Here is a 17,518-nt window from a genome sequence, read left to right as displayed (position 1 = left end):
TCCCAGGTGGAAAAGCCTCTGTGTGGTGGGAGCTGCTCAGAGACAGTCCTGCAGGATGGAAAGGGAGAGTTCAGGCACAGCTCAATGAGGAACAGGTTGGTGAAAGTCGTGTGCCAGCACAGGTAGAACAAAGGGGTGCTCAAGCAGTTGAACACCATGGCACAACGCGGTGCCTGCTCCTCTGTCTCACTCCTGGATGTTGAGCAATGACCTCTGTGGAAAGGTGAGGTTCCACTCACCTGAGTAACTTTACCTTAGTGGTGCACGTCATTGCCTGCATTAGTGCTGCGCCTGGGGATTGGAGACCATCCGGCTCCACCTGGAACACAGAGAAATGTGGTGCTTTCACAGTGCAGAGTTGATCCTTCATGCTTTCGTCAGCGTTTCCCAGCCACCCACTTCTTCCTTTTCTGCTGGGACTTCTTCCTAATTAGAAATTGTAATCAGTTCCTGAACTATGTAAAGTGCAGTTTGCAGGGAATTGGAGCAGTCTGCTCTAGTGAAAGGTGACCCTGCCCATGGCTAGCGGCTGGAGTTGGATCAGCTCTAAGTTCCCATCAATCAAAACCATACTATTAACCTATGCATTCTTACACAGAGGTTTAGGTTGGTTTTCCCCCTCCTCCTGACACACTTTGTTTGCTCTAAAACCTTTTCCTGGGTCTTTAGCCTGAATCTCGACACTACAATACAAACTGGCAACCCCCAGAGCCCAGCAATCCGTCCTTGATATTTTGTTTTGTAGGGAAAAAGTCCTCTTTCAGATCTGTCTCATCTCAGCAATGAGGAGCACCCTGAATGTCCTGTACAGGAAAGCCTGAAGTGCTCATCCAGGAGCCCTTTGCGGTCAGTAAGAAGAAGCCTCCTGGGAGTGTTCTCCAGCAGGGTGGTCTCCAAACCTGCCTTCTCAGCAGCAGCATGGGGAGCACACAGCACAAGCAGCTCCCTGGGAAGCCCAGAGCATCATCAAGAAGCCCAGGACCCTGCAGTAGGGCAGGAGATGAAGACAGGAGCTGCTGCTTGTTGGCAAGAGAAAACCACAGGAGGTGGTGTCTCAGCACACACTGTTCTTGCACAGAGAACTCAGAATGGGCTGAAAGATGCCATCCTTCACTTACATCTCAGCTCTGTCTCTTCTGCCCTCCTGTTGCTCTCAGAGATGGATGTGTAGATGAATGTTCCTGGAGCTGTGCAGGGAGCCTGGAAATGAACCAGCATCAGCAAACCTCCTTCCTATTTCAAGTGATGTGGGGATGTGGGACTGTGAATCTCTTTGGGCCCCAGGAGATGACAAAGCCCAAAGCAAGTCATTATCTCTTCTCTGTTCTGCTATGTTTGGAGAAGAAGTGTACCCAGAGGAGATGACCTCAGCTTGGGCGAGCAACAGGGCTTTGGGCTCCCTTAGAGGAAACCAAAGAACAACTCCATCTTTCACATCCACTTTTGGAGCATTTCTGAGGCAGTTACAGGTCCACAAGGGCTGTGGTTGACATTATCATGGCAGGGAGGTAATGGGGAACTTATCAATGAGAGCCGGTGCCAGGATCCATCAGCAATGTCAGGCACCACAGGCACTGAACCAGCTTTCCACCCGTCTTCAATTCCTTATACTCAAACCTTAGATTACAAGTTTGGCTTCAAAGAACCAGCAGAATATCGTGGTGACCTTGCTAACAGTGAGGTAAATGCTGTCCACTACTTCTTGTCCACGCAAACATCAATGTTCACATCACCCAAGGCACTCAGGTTGGTCAGGCTTAACTTACCCTTGGTACATCCATTCCGCTTACTCCTGGTCACCCTCCTATCCTTAATCTGCCTGGAAAGGCTTTCCTGGGGATTTCGTTTCTTAAAATCCCTGGGGACTGAGGCAGCCCCAGTCCTTGTGCTCTCCTTGATGGTGGTGTTAACCTTTTTCCACCCATTGTGCTGGGAAGTTAAGACAGAAAGGAGAGCTTGAGGGAGAGGTGCCTGATAGTGGAAGAAAGGAGATGGGAAGGATCAGATGGAGAGTGTGATAGAAGGACTGTAATGGGCAGCAAGAGGGGGAAAGGCTTCAGGGAGACTTTACTGTGGGCTTTGAATACCTTAACGGGGGAGTGTGAGAAAGCTGAAGGGGAGTTTTGGACAAGGGCCTGTAGGGACAGAACAAGGGGAAAGGCTTTAACCTGCCCGAGGGGAGACTGAGATGAGCTCTGAGGCAGAAGCTCTTCCCTGTGAGGGTGCTGAGGCACTGGCACAGGGTGCCCAGAGAAGCTGTGGCTGCCCCATCCCTGGCAGTGTTCAAGGGCAGGTTGGACACAGGGGCTTGGAGCAAGCTGCTCTAGTGGAAGGTGTACCTGCCTGTGGCAGGGGTTGGAGCTGGATGAGCTTTAAGGTTCTTTCTGACCCAAACCAGTCTGGGATTCTATGAAACAAACTAACACAGCGACATCTCCAGCTACATAAACTAAAATCTCTTGAAGAAATTAGACAGGGAAGTGTTCCATGAATCCATACACCAAGACCACAGTATGGTGGGTAATATGTGTCACAACACTTGGACCTACTGGACAGATATCAGTCAAAAGAATTTTGTTTAGGTACTACTGCAGTTCTCCTGTTGATTTGAATTCAGGTGCTTGCTGTTTCCTTTCTCTTCTCACCACTGCTCATAGGAAAATGAAACAAAAACCCCAAGGAAATGATAAAAACTTGGTGTGGGGACAATTACTGTCTTAGTCAAGTCAGCAAAGGCAAAAATCAACATTTGGAATGGGTTTCACAGGAAGATGATAACAAGGGGCAACTGTGAGAGTAGGAATGGTTGCAGGAACTCTCTTTGCGTTGCTGAAATTCTGTTTAAGTAGCATTAGGAAAGCCAGTTGATAAAGTCATGAGAATAATCATAGAATAATAACCTAGAATAGATTATTAATCATAGAATAATAATCATAGAATGATAATCATGAGAATAATAGACATGATTCACTCACTCCCTCTCCTCAATGTGGGAGTAGGAGGAAGACATCTCCTTAAATCCACATATTTACAGCATATTGTTCCTGAGCTTTATTAGTGCACCTGGAGATGAAGAGATTGATGCTCTGGGTGGATTTCGCTTGTTGTCAACCTTCATGGACTGGAACACTTCCAAGGTCTCAGAAATGAGTATAAATACATCTTGAACAATAGAAACTACAGAGGGCACTTGTCTGCCTTTGCAAGATGCAACAGCAAATCACCCTCAGTGCAACTTCTAAGGAAAGGCTGCTAAAACCCACTCTCAAGATCTGCTTGGAGATGAACGTGGCCTCAGTCATCATCTGGAGGAGCAGCCAAACTCATCCCAGTTGCTGAAGGAGCTGCATGGACCCTCCAGGTTTCTCCATCATCACTGTGCCACCTTAAATTTCCTTTCTTATGAACTGTGTCTGCTGAAAACTTTGTGTTCTTCTCAGCTTTAAAATGCCCACACTTCTGCTCTGCTTTGCTTTGCAAAAGGAAGTGAAAGTCAACAGAAAAAGGGTTTCTTCAAGTGGAATTGTTCCATGTTGGTTCATTTTAGAAAACAGCAATTATTTTCCAAATGTACCTGTCATTTCCTAAGGAAAACCCAAAATGCAGTCAATGTCTGTGCTGGTTTGGCCTGGGATAGAGCATATTGTCTTCATAGTAGTTACTATGGGGCTATGGTTTGGATTGGTGCTGAAATGGTGTTAGTAAGTCCAGGGTGTTTTAGTTATTGCTGAGCTGTGAGATGAAGCCCAACCTCATTCATCACCAATGGTCAATGAGCACAAACAGCTCCTCCAAACACCTTGATTCATCCTGTTCATCACATTGCTCTGTTCAGTCACTACAGAGACAGCATGGACTCTCCTGGGCATGGGTTTCCAGGTTGCCAAGGTTCAGAGGTGAACTCAAAAGAAAAGCCAGAAACCCTCTTCTTCTGGAGTGTCTCTGAAACCCAGTGCCTACCAGCCTGGGTGAGAATGGAATGGACCCAAAGGACCACAGGACATCATATAATCAGTTAATAACTCAATCACACAATGTTCCACTGTACTTTCTCATGATAAGGCTTGTGGCACTCTTAAATAAAGCTTTCCCACCCAAACCTTGGTTCCTACAAGTGAAATTGCAGGTTAAGCTGGAGGTGTTTTGTGCTTGAAAATGTCACAGTCAGTGTTGGTGCTACTTTACCTGGAAGCCTTTGGGCAATTTGAGCCTTGTCTTTGCTACTCTTTTGCAGACGGTGTGGAAATGTAAAGAGCTTAATCACAAGTTTGGTCAATATCCATTGTTTCAGCAGTGATTGAATCATCAGTGTTGGATTTCCCAGCTCTTGAAGCTGATTCAGAAGTAGGCCTTTTACGTAATTCACCAGTAAGTTAAAGAATGGAGATTGATGTGGATATCCTGAAGGGCTCCCTCTTAAAGAAGCAAACCCAGATAAAAAATACAAGTAAACATCTTTAAAGTTGGGATAAACTATGTTCTTGCTCAAGTAAATCTTTCAACGAGTGGGTATTTCTCCCCACCCATAAGAAACAGGCACCTTTATGTGTAATTCACTCTGCTGTAACTCCAGTCTCTAAAGCAAATCACATGAATCACAGCCCAGAAATGCCTGTTTGTGTCCCAGCAATGGAAATCTGTGTGCATGTGTGTATTTATATGGATATCTAGGATCACGAGATGAATCCTGGAATCCCAGAGTGGTTTGGGCTGGAAGGGACCTTAAAGCTCATCGAGGTCCAACCCCTGCCACGGGCAGGGACCCCTTCCACTGGAGCAGCTTGCTCCAAGCCCCTGTGTCCAACCTGGCCTTGAACACTGCCAGGGATGGGGCAGCCACAGCTTCTCTGGGCACCCTGTGCCAGCGCCTCAGCACCCTCACAGGGAAGAGCTTCTGCCTAAGAGCTCATCTCAGTCTCCCCTCGGGCAGGTTATAGCCTGTCCCCTTGGCCTGTCCCTACAGGCCTTGGTCCAAAGCCCCTCTCCAAGGAGAAGGATCCATGCAGGAAGACCAGCTTTATTTCAATTTGGTTTGGTTTAGTTTAGTTTTCAGTTTAGTTTTTATTTATTTTAATATTTCATATTATTTTATTTCAATTTATTATTCTAGTCTATTCTTTATTTTAGCTAAGTTAATTTATTTTAATATACATTTTTGTTTGCTTTTTATGTTTAATTTTAAAGTTATATTTTATTTGTATTATTTTTAATTCTTAATCATTTTATTTTTTTATTCCATTTTTTAATTTATTTTATATTTTATTTTCATATTCCTCTGTCATCCATCTATGCACCCCCCCATGCACACACATATATGTATGACAGAGTAATATAATAATAATTGCACTTCTCCCAAAGGAAGTTCTGCAAAACACTTCTCAGCCAAAGCACCTCGGAGGTCTCAGTGGATTAGAGAGAAGGGTTATAAAGCAATTACACCATCAGGGGGGACAGAGAGAGCATATAAGTGTCCTCGTCATCTGTCGTAACTTAATGTGAAGCAAGGAAGAAGAACCAAGCTGTCACTGGTAAGGACAAGGGGACATCCAGATTTGTTTTATTGCTGGAGCTAGGAGGTAGTTTATAATTTTAAGGGGCTATATAGTATCATAGAATCCCAGAATTGTTTGTGTTGGAAGGGTGCTTAAAGCTCATCCAGTTCTAACCCCTGCCAAGAGCAGGGACCCCTTCCACTGGAGCAGCTTGCTCCAAGCCCCTGTGTCCAACCTGGCCCTGAACACTGCCAGGGATGGGGCAGCCACAGCTTCTCTGGGCACCCTGTGCCAGTGTCTCCTTGTGCAATACAATGCATAATTCCTTGCAGGAAGCAGGATAGCAGGAGAATGGTTTCATCCTTTAGAGATGAGGGAGAGGAATTTGATTGCTCTGATTTGTATCTTTATTAGACAGACCATGAGGAACTGTTTATTTCATGGCAGAGCAAGAGAACACCAGAAGAAGGAAGATCACAGAGCACGTGGATTTTGTGAAGGGTGTTGAACCAGTTATAATGGTTTGGTTATTTTTTAATAGCAGTAGATAGCAGCTAAAATACCAGTTATAATAAATCCTTTATCACTGCAATGCCGGTGATCCCACCCTGATTAATTCTGTCATGCTGCAGGTTGTACATAGAGCTAAACCCCATGTGCTTCTTCCATAGGGATAAATGGTTTATCTGATTTTCCTTTCTGAATATAAGCCAGGCTCTTTGATACCAGTTTTACAGTGACTGCTGATGGGAAAGCTGTGCTCATTGCACTGCAGAGATTTGCTGACAGTGACGCACACCCCATGAGCAGCACAGTGCTTTCCATGATCTTAGGCTAATATTGATCTGCTATTCCCAACAGTTTTCCTGTCTTTTTTCTTGGTCTCTTCCAAGTGTTTATGTTACAGTGGTTCCTTGTGGACCCCTGTGGAGGCTGCTCCATATCCCTCCCTGATTCTGTGATTAAAAGGCAGGATGCCATGGTGTATTTTCATAGAACTCTTAAATATGGATTTTAGAAAGAGGAGGTGTAGGAAAAGTTGATAAAAAGGAAAAGATTTGTTGTGCCATTTTTTGGTTTTAATGGTTTCTTTTCTCCCTCATGATGGCACTTCACCATTTCTATATACCAAATAGAAGAATAACCCTGAAATAGCAAAACAGATGAAAAGTTACTGAGGAATAAATGGGTTTTTCCTGTTTCATCTACAGTGTGCAAGCAAAATCACCTTTAAGGAAAACCTCTATGGGGAAGGCTTCCTAAAATGCCAAACGTTCTATTCTTCTTCAAAGGTTGGATTTGATGATCTGAAAGGTCTTTTCCAACTCAGTTGATTCTATGATTCTAAGTCCTAGAATTACAGAATCACAGACTGGTTTGGGTTGGAAAGCACCTGAAGTTCAGCTAGTTCCAACCTCTCAGGCTTGGGCAGGGACATCTCACACTAGACCGTGTCACCTCTAAAAAGACATGGTCTAGTGTGAGATTTTCATTATTGATGTCACTAATTCTTTACAGGAAGCACTGAACCCCTTCTTTTACACTTTCTTTGTTAGAACTTGGGAGGGTTACCCTGGAGTGTGATATATACCATGGAGATGTGTTTTAGAATGAATGGAATAGGAAACACTTGGCAGAGTGACTGCTACCAGAATAAAACATTCATTGCTTTGCTAAACTGTTTTTTGATGAATGTTGATGCAAATGAAGCAGATCTCTGATAAGGAGAGGGTTTGCCATCCAAACCCTGGGGATTGATGGGCTTTTTAGGTGCTGAGTGTCTCCATTAACTGTTTATTATGGCTCTATGAATACAGCTTACAGTGCTTTAGGAGAAGATGGCTGAGGAAAACCAAAGCAAGCAAGTGACAGAGCTGACTCTTGTCGGACTGACGGACAACCCGCAACTGCAAGCGCCTTTGTTCATCCTGTTCCTCCTCATTTACTTCATCACACTGGTGGGGAACCTGGGCATGGTTGTGCTCATCAGGAGCAGCGCTCAGCTGCAGACCCCCATGTACTTTTTCCTTAGCAACTTATCTCTCCTCGATGCTTGCTACTCATCGGTGGTGGCACCGAGGATGTTAATGAACCTTCTGATGGAGAAGCAAACAATCTCTGTCATCGGCTGCGCAACACAGCTTTACTTCTTCATAGCCTTTGGCACCACCGAGTGCTTCCTCCTGGCTGCGATGGCGTATGACCGCTACATGGCCATCTGCAAGCCTTTGCTGTACTCGGCCATCATGTCCCACCGGCTCTGCATGCTGCTGGTGGCCAGTTCCTATGTGCTTGGCCTGCTGAACTCCTGGGTGCACACAGAGTTTGCCTTCAGCCTACCTTTATGCCAGCCAGCCAAGGTCAACCACTTCTACTGTGAAATCACGCCTGTTCTGGCCCTCTCCTGCTCTGACACACGTGTCAATAGGTGTCTGATATTTGTCCTTGGTGGGCTGGTGGAGATGGTGACCATCTTGGCCGTCCTGGTCTCCTATGCCTTCATCCTCGCTGCTGTCTCGAGGATCAGCTCTGCTCGGGGCCGGTACAAAGCCTTCTCCACGTGCACCTCTCACCTGGCTGGAGTCACCATCTTCCACGGGTCCATCCTCGCCCTGAACTTCCGACCAGGGTCTGGCAGCAGCCTGAGCACGGATAAGGTCTTTGCTGTGTTCTACTCGCTGGTGGTGCCCATGCTGAACCCCCTGATCTACAGCCTCAGGAACAGGGAGGTGAAGAACGCCCTGAGGGACTTTGTCAGCTGGAAGTAGCTTTGGCAGGATGTTTAGCTGCTGGTTTTGTGACAAAGGCCTCCAGAGCTTCAGTTGACACCAAGGACTTTTGTTTCCCCACCCTATTCCTTCACCTTAAAGATCTGGTTTGGAACCATTTCCAAGTCTGTCTTTCTTCCTATGACTGGCTTGTTGTCCTGGGTTCAGCAGTAGCAGTCATGTTTTTTTTTTTTTTTTTTTTTTTCCTTTGTGCTACCTGGTGCAGTGCTGTGTTTTGAGGTCCAGCCTGAGAACAGTGTTGGTGAAGCCGATGTTTTCAGTTGTTGCTAAGTGATGTTTACCCTGACCAAGGACTTTGTGAGGCTCATGCTCTGCCAGGGAGGAGGGGAAGCCGGGAGGAAGCAGAGATGGGGTGCCTGACCCAGGCTAGCCAAGGAGGTATTCCATACCACAGCACGTCATGGCTGGGGTGGGGGGTGACTGGGAGTTACCCGGAAGGACACGGGCTTCCGGGTGGAACTCGTCTTCTTGGCCGGTGGTATCGTATTCTCTTCCCTTGTTATTTTCCCTTATCATTGTTGTAGTTGATAGTAGCGGTGGTGATTTGTGTACTTTGGTTGCTGGACTGTTCCTGTCTCAACCCGTGGGAGTTGCACTCTTTCGATCCTCCTCCCCGTTCCTCCGGGAGTGGGGGAGAACCCCGGTGGGGGGGGGGACACGAACCTCGATTGTTGTCAGCTCGGCACCACTCACTGGGAGTGAGTGAACAAGTTACCTGACTGGGTTTAAACCACGACAGTTCTTTTTTGGCACCCAACGTGGGGCACGAGGGCTTGAGATAAGAACAGATCTGTCTGGATTGATAGTCACTCGTCACAATGCTGATTTATTGGCTCTCAAGGTTGTTCCTCTTGATTTCACAGTTTCAGTATATCGTATCTTACGTCCATCCAGTATTTGCTGTATTAGTGTTTTTCAAGTGTGGGGCTTGGGCTATGGTTTTTGTCCCATTGTACTTTATGGTAATGACTTGTAATACAATAGAATCATTGATCATGAAACTGATCTGGCTTATGTTCCCAGTGTGGTCACCACCTTTATATTTTGGGAGGTATATGATGGAGGTGCTTAGCAATTACACATCTTTTTTCTCCTTCTCAGGTGCTCAACCTGTGAAGGAGACATCCTTTTACCCTCCTAGTCGTCCCCCTAGACCATTTACATTTGAGAGTTTTGAATTTTTTGAATGGCATTTTAATGCTGTTGAGACTTGTTTGCTGATGGTGATGGGAATCACCATGCTAACACGCATACAGAGTGTGTTTTGCCCACTACTGATTTCAAGAGTTAAGCAGATTCAGGTTTGGGTCTTGTCTGGGGTCAAACGACGATGTAGGAGGACCGAGAGATTTTCCCAGAGGCTGGACAGCCATGAGTGGCAGGGTGTGTGGGATAGTATGGGCAAGTATCTAGGTCAGTGGGCCCCTCCAGTATTTTGGAATTTCACTACCGAACAATTGCAAAATCCAGAAGAATTAGTAAAACACTTAAATGAGGTGTGTGGTCATTCTGGCCATACCAGAGATGGACAAATCACGGCAACGTGCTGGGGCTTGGCCTATGCTTACAGGGCCTTGTTCAACACTATCCAGCACCTTCAAAAGGAAAAGAATGTCGGCGGATCTGAGGGCAAAGCGACAGTCGCTACTCAAACTTTGGCTGCAATGAACTGCGCAGCTACCCCAGTGGCAAGTACAGCAGCTGCTCAAACTTCAACTGCAACAGACAGCACGGTTACCCCAGCTCCAAGCACGGTAGCTACACCACCCCCAGCAACAAGTACAGTCGCTACTCAAACCACAGTGATAATCACTGCAGCCAAACCAGAGGACCAATTCGTACCAATATCGGTTGCCCCTGTACGCAAGAGAACAAGCAAAAAGGAGGCAAAAAGGGTGAAGCGAGATGAAGAACCAATGAATTCACCACCCGGTCCAGAATCTGATCAGGAGTCATCATCACATGACGAAGAAGAAGAAGAAGAGGTAACTTCTCGACCTCGGACCTCAACCGAGCTGCGGAATATGCGAAAAGATTTTACCCGTCAACCAGGGGAGCACATCATCACCTGGTTACTCCGATGCTGGGACAATGGGGCCGATGGTCACGAACTAGAAGGTACAGAAGCCAAGCAGCTGGTATCACTTGCTAGAGAAGGGGGAATTGACAAAGCAATTGCAAGAGGGAAAAAGTCCCTCAGTCTTTGGAGGCTGCTCTTGGCAGCTCTGAAAGAATGGTTTCCATACAAGGACGATGTTATGAGTCATTCAGCCAAGTGGACTACCATAGACAAAGACATCCAGTCTCTGAGGGAATCAGCCATCGTAGAGATGATCTATCACATCAAGCCGAATAACGGGGATACACCTATAGATCCAGATGAAGTTGAATGTACACGACCCATGTGGCGAAAACTTACACGGAATGCACCGTCATCATATGCCCATTCATTGGCAACAGTGACCTGGAATGACATAGTACCACTAACAGTGGATGAAATGGTTCATAAACTCCAAGAGTTCGAAGACAATCTCACCACTTCCATCATCTCAGCTGTGAAAAAACTGTCCCAGGACCTCGAAAAATTGAGGGACGATCTATGTGATTTATCCAGCTCCTCACGTGTACCAACACACGTCTCAGCTATTAACAAAAGGCGTCCTATTGTTCAAGAGAGGAAATACAGAAGGTATACGCCACGGGGTACCCTATGGTTTTACCTGCTGGATGACGGAGAAGACATGACAAAGTGGGATGGAAAACCTACTTCAGCTTTGGAGGAACGGGTGAGTGAACTGAAGAGGGGAGTAAGGGCCAAGACTGATCGTCCCATGAGAGCTACGGCTTCAGTCTCTGGTGAGCAGTTTCCCAGATGGAGTGGAAGAGCTGATTTTACTCCAGCTCCTGTGATAATGAAGAATAATCCCTTTCAACACGACTTAAGTGTCCAACACTGTGACGACCATTAGAGGGGCCCTGCCTCCAGCCAGGTGGAGGTAGGGGACAATCGCATTTATTGGACTGTGTGGATCAGATGGCCTGGCACATCAGTCCCACACAAGTATAAGGCTCTAGTAGATACTGGTGCACAGTGTACCCTGATGCCATCAAGCTGTCAAGTGGTGGAACCCATCTATATTTCTGGAGTAACAGGAGGATCCCAAGAGTTGACTGTGCTGGAGGCTGAAATCAGCCTGACTGGGAGGGAGTGGCAAAAGCACCCTATTGTGACTGGTCCAGAGGCTCCATGCATCCTCGGCATAGACTACCTCAAGAGAGGGTACTTCAAAGACCCAAAAGGGTACCGGTGGGCTTTTGGTATTGCTGCTTTGGAGACTGAGGAAATTGAGCAGCTGTCCACCTTGCCTGCTCTCTCAGAAGATCCCTCTGCTGTGGGGTTGCTGAAAGTTGAAGAACAACAAGTGCCAATTGCGACCACAACAGTGCACCGGCGGCAATATCGCACCAACCGAGACTCCCTGATTCCCATCCATCAGCTGATCCGTAGACTGGAGAGTCAGGGGGTGATCAGCAGGACCCGCTCACCCTTTAATAGCCCCATATGGCCAGTGCGAAAGTCTAATGGAGAATGGAGACTAACAGTAGACTATTGTGGCCTGAATGAAGTCACACCACCATTGAGTGCTGCCGTACCGGACATGCTAGAACTTCAGTATGAACTAGAGTCAAAGGCAGCCAAGTGGTATGCCACGATTGATATTGCCAATGCATTTTTCTCCATTCCTTTGGCAGCAGAGTGCAGGCCACAGTTTGCTTTTACTTGGAGGGGTGTCCAGTTCACTTGGAACCGACTGCCCCAGGGGTGGAAACACAGCCCTACCATTTGCCATGGACTGATCCAGACTGCACTGGAACAGGGGCAAGCTCCAGAACACCTGCAATACATTGATGACATTATTGTGTGGGGCGATACAGCGGAAGAAGTCTTTGAGAAAGGGAGGAAAATAATCCAAATCCTGCTGAAAGCCGGTTTTGCCATAAAACGGAGTAAGGTCAAGGGACCTGCACAGGAGATTCAGTTTTTGGGAATAAAATGGCAAGATGGACGTAGACAGATCCCCACAGATGTGATCAACAGGATAACAGCAATGTCTCCACCAACTAATAAGAAAGAAACGTAAGCTTTCTTGGGTGCAGTGGGGTTCTGGAGAATGCACATCCCAAATTACAGTTCGATTGTAAGCCCTCTCTATCATGTGACCCGGAAGAAGAATGATTTTAAATGGGGCCCTGAGCAGCAACAAGCCTTTGAGCAAATTAAACGCGAGATAGTTCATGCAGTAGCCCTTGGACCAGTCCGGACCGGGCCAGATGTAAAAATGTACTGTACACTGCAGCTGGGGAGAACGGTCCTACCTGGAGCCTCTGGCAGAAAGCTCCAGGGGAGACTCGAGGTCGACCCCTCGGCTTTTGGAGTCGGGGATACAAAGGATCTGAGGCCAGCTATACCCCAACTGAGAAAGAGATACTGGCAGCCTATGAAGGGGTTCGAGCTGCTTCGGAAGTGATTGGCACTGAAGCACAGCTCCTCCTGGCACCCCGGTTGCCCGTGCTGGGCTGGATGTTCAAAGGCAGGGTCTCCTCTACACATCATGCAACTGATGCTACATGGAGTAAATGGGCTGCACTAATTACACAACGAACTCGAATAGGAAATCTCAGTAGTCCAGGCATTCTAGACGTCATCATGGACTGGCCAGAGGGCAAAGATTTCGGAATGTCACCAGAGGAGGAGGTGGTGCGTGCTGAAGAGGCCCCACCATATAATAAACTGTCAGAAAGTGAAAAGCAGTATGCCTTGTTTACTGGTGGCTCTTGCCGTATTGTGGGAAAGCATCGGAGATGGAAGGCAGCTGTATGGAGTCCTGGACGACAAGTTGCAGAAACTGCTGAAGGAGAGGGTGAATCGAGTCAGTTTGCCGAGGTGAAAGCCATCCAGCTGGCCCTGGACATTGCTGAACGAGAAAAGTGGCCAGTACTTTATCTCTATACTGACTCATGGATGGTGGCAAATGCCCTGTGGGGGTGGTTGAAGCAATGGAAGCAGAGCAACTGGCAACGCAGAGGTAAACCCATCTGGGCTGCTGCACTGTGGAAAGATATTGCTGCCAGGGTGCAGAACCTGGTGGTGAAGGTACGTCATGTAGATGCCCATGTACCCAAGAGTCGGGCCACTGAGGAACACCAGAACAACCAACAAATGGATAAAGCGGCTAAGATTGAAGTGGCTCAGATGGACTTAGATTGGCAACATAAAGGTGAATTATTTTTGGCCCGGTGGGCCCATGACACTTCAGGCCATCAGGGCAGAGATGCAACATATAGATGGGCCCGTGATCGAGGGGTGGACTTAACAATGGACACTATTGCCCAGGTTATTCATGAGTGTGAAACATGTGCTGCAATTAAACAAGCCAAGCGGTTAAAGCCTCTTTGGTATGGAGGACGATGGTTGAAGTATAAGTATGGTGAGGCCTGGCAGATTGACTATATCACACTGCCACCAACCCGCCAAGGCAAGCGCCATGTGCTTACCATGGTGGAAGCAACCACCGGGTGGCTGGAAACATACGCTGTGCCCCATGCCACTGCCCGGAACACCATCCTGGGCCTTGAGAAACAGATTTTGTGGCGACACGGCACCCCAGAGAGAATTGAGTCAGACAATGGGACTCATTTCCGGAATAACCTTATAGATATTTGGGCCAAAGAGCATGGCATTGAGTGGGTATATCACATCCCCTACCATGCACCAGCCTCTGGGAAAATCGAACGGTACAATGGGCTGTTAAAAACTACACTGAGAGCAATGGGTGGGGGAACTTTCAAGCATTGGGATACACATTTACCAAAGGCCACCTGGTTGGTCAACACCAGAGGATCTGCCAACAGGGCTGGCCCAGCCCAGTCAGAACTTTCACATATTGTAGAGGGGGACAAAGTTCCCGTGGTGCATATGAAGAATTTGCTGGGGAAGACAGTCTGGGTTATTCCTGCTTCAGGTAAAGGCAAACCCACTCGTGGGATTGCTTTTGCTCAGGGACCTGGATATACTTGTTGGGTAATGCGGGAAGATGGGGAAGTCCGATGTATACCTCAAGGGGATTTGATTTTAGGGGAACTCAATTGTATGCTGTTGCCTGCTGTGTAATGCTTTTATAGCCCATCAACTAGATGTCTCCAGGTCACCAGCGACTGGCCCTGACTTCCCTCCAGCCATCATCCCAACAGAGAATGAACTTGGAACATCATGGACCGAATGGACTCGGCAGCATTATAGGGATTGGTCCATGCACTAAGAAAATGATCTTTTCCTCTTGGTCTGTATGTATATGGATGTATATATATGGGAGAGCGATGGTGTATTGAAAATGTGGGATCTGAGCACGACGTGAATGGTATGGAATAAGGGGTGGATAATGTCCTGGGTTCAGCAGTAGCAGTCATGTTTTTTTTTTTCTCCTTTGTGTTAGCTGGTGCAGTGCTGTGTTTTGACTTCCAGCCTGGGAACAGTGTTGGTGAAGTCGATGTTTTCAGTTGTTGCTAAGTGATGTTTACCCTGACCAAGGACTTTGTGAGGCTCATGCTCTGACAGGGAGGAGGGGAAGCTGTGAGGAAGCAGAGATGGGGCGCCTGACCCGGGCTAGCCAGGGAGGTATTCCATACCACAGCACGTCATGGCCGGGGTGGGGGGTGACTGGGAGTTACCCAGAAGGACAAGGGCTTCCGGGTGGAACTCGTTTTCTTGGCTGGTGGTATTGTATTCTCTTTCCTTGTTATTTTCCCTTATCATTGTTGTAGTTGAAAGTAGCGGTGGTGATTTGTGTACATTGGTTGCTGGACTGTTCTTGTCTCAACCCGTGGGAGTTGCATTTTTTCGATCCTCCTCCCCGTTCCTCCGGGAGTGGGGGAGAACCCCGGTGGGGGGGGACACGGACCTCGATTGTTGTCAGCTCGGCACCACTCACTGGGAGTGAGTGAACAAGTTACCTGACTGGGTTTAAACCACGACACCATTGCAGGGGGGGTTGGAACTTGATGATCTTAAGGTCCTTTCCAACTCGAACTATTCTATGATTCTATGATTCTATGACTCCTCTATGACTCCTCTATAAAACCTCTATGACTCCTCTATGCTTCTTTATTGACTGCTCTGACATCTTATTGACTTCTCTACAACTGCTCTATGCCTTCTCTAAGACTCCTCTATGACTCTATGACACTATGACTCCTCTAAGACTTCTCTATGACTCTATAATACTATTACATCTCTATGACTCCTGTATGAGTCCTATATTCCTCCTCTATGACTCCTCTATGACTCCTTCATGACTCCTCTGACTCCTCTATGACTCTGCTATTACTCATCTATGAACACTCTACAACTCCTCTATGACTCCTCTATTACTGCTCTAATACTCTTCTTTGACTCCTCTATGACTCCTCTATGACTCTTCTATGACTCCTCTTGAACCAACCTACGACACCCCTACGATGCCTCTATGACTCCACTGTGACTCCACTGACTCCTCTATGACTCCTCTATGACTCCTTTATTACTCCTCTATGACTCCTCTATGACTCCACTATGACTCTACTATGACTACCCTGTGACTCCTCTATGAATCCTCTATAACACTATGACTCCTCTATGACTTTGCTATAACTCTATGACTACTCTATGACTCCTCTACCACTCCTCTATATCTCTATGACTATGATTTGTCTATGACAGATATTTGAATGCTCTATGACTCCTCTATGACTTGTCTGTGACTCGTCTATGACTCGTCTATAACTCCTCTATAACTCTATGACTATGATTTGTCTATGACAGATATTTGAATGTTCTGACTCCTCTATGACTCGTCTATAACTCCTCTATAACTCTATGACTGATTCCTCTATGACAGATATTTGAATGCTCTATGACTCCTCTATGACTTGTCTATGACTCTTCTATAACTCCTCTATAACTATGACTACTCTATGATTCCTCTATGACAGATATTTGAATGCTCTATGACTCCTCTATGACTTGTCTATGACTCGTCTATAACTCCTCTTGGACACCTCTATGGCAACTCTATGACGCTTCTATGACACCTGTATGATGCCTCTATGAAGCTTTTATGACTCCTCTGTGACTCCACTGTGACTAGATTGTGACCGTCGTATGACTCCTCTGTGACTCCACTGTGACTAGATTGTGACCATTGTATGACTCCTCTATGACTCCTCTGTGACTCCTCTATGACTTCTCTATGACTCCTACATGACTCCTCCATTACAAATCTATGAATCCTCTATGACTCCTCTATGACTACTCTATGACTCTTCTTTGACTCCTCTATGACTGCTCTATGACTCCTCTATGACTCCTCTTGAACGCCTCTATGATGCCTCTATGACACCTTTATGACGCCTCTATGACTCCACTGTGTCTGTATTGTGACTCCACTGAGACTCCACTGGGACTCCTCTATGACTCCTCAATGACTCTTATATGACTCCCCTATGACTCTTCTATGAATCCTCTATAAATCTATGACTCCTCTCTGACTCCTCTATGTCTCCTCTATGACCTCTCTATGACTCCACTATGACTCCTCTATGACCCTTGTATGACTCCTCTATGGCTCCTCTATGACTCTGTATGACACTATGACTCCTTTATGACACCTCTACGACTCTTCTATGACTCCTCTTGGATGTCTCTATGACGCTGCTATAATGCCTCTATGAAGCCTCTATGACTCCACTGTGACTCCTCTGTTTCTCCACTGTGACCCCTGCATGACTCCTCTATGACTCCTCTATGACTCTTCTAAGACTATTCTATGACTCATCTCTGACAATTCCTCATTGACCCCTCTTTGACTCCTCTATGACTTCTCTATGACACTATGACTTCTCTATGACTCCTCTATGACTCCTCTATGACTCCTCTATGACTCCTCTATGACTCTTCTATGACTCCTCTGTGACGCCGCTGTGATTTCTCCATGAATCCTCTCTGACACTTGAACAACACCTCTATGATTCCACCATGACTCCTCTATGACTCCTCTATGACTCTTCTAAGACTCCTCTAGGACTCCTCTCTGACTCCTCTCTGACCCCTCGTTGAGCTCTCTGTGACCCCTCTATGACACATCTATGACTAATCTATGACGCCTCAATGTCGCCTCAAAGACGCCTCTATGACATCACTAT

General features: G+C 46.7%; 1 protein-coding gene across 1 annotated transcript; it reads left to right on the top strand.

Annotated features, from left to right (window-relative positions):
- Positions 1-7,330: 7,330 nt before the first annotated feature.
- LOC133282446 (olfactory receptor 5AR1-like) lies at positions 7,331-8,260 on the top strand. Its single transcript, XM_061478447.1, has one exon. It carries the CDS (start codon positions 7,331-7,333, stop codon positions 8,258-8,260), a length of 930 nt encoding a protein of 309 aa, XP_061334431.1.
- Positions 8,261-17,518: the final 9,258 nt, after the last annotated feature.

Source organism: Pezoporus flaviventris, unplaced genomic scaffold (assembly GCF_033815535.1).
Source record: "Pezoporus flaviventris isolate CSIRO_AGI_PZ_B2104156 unplaced genomic scaffold, CSIRO_AGI_Pfla_v1 ptg000123l, whole genome shotgun sequence".
NCBI classification, from domain to species: Eukaryota; Metazoa; Chordata; class Aves; order Psittaciformes; family Psittacidae; genus Pezoporus; species Pezoporus flaviventris.
The sequence above is the reverse complement of the archived record's forward strand: the minus strand, read 5'-3'. Positions and strand labels throughout refer to the sequence as shown.

Coding starts and splice junctions, on each gene's coding strand:
- LOC133282446 (XM_061478447.1), top strand. CDS start 7,331: ATGGCTGAGGAAAACCAAAGCAAGCAAGTGACAGAGCTGACTCTTGTC.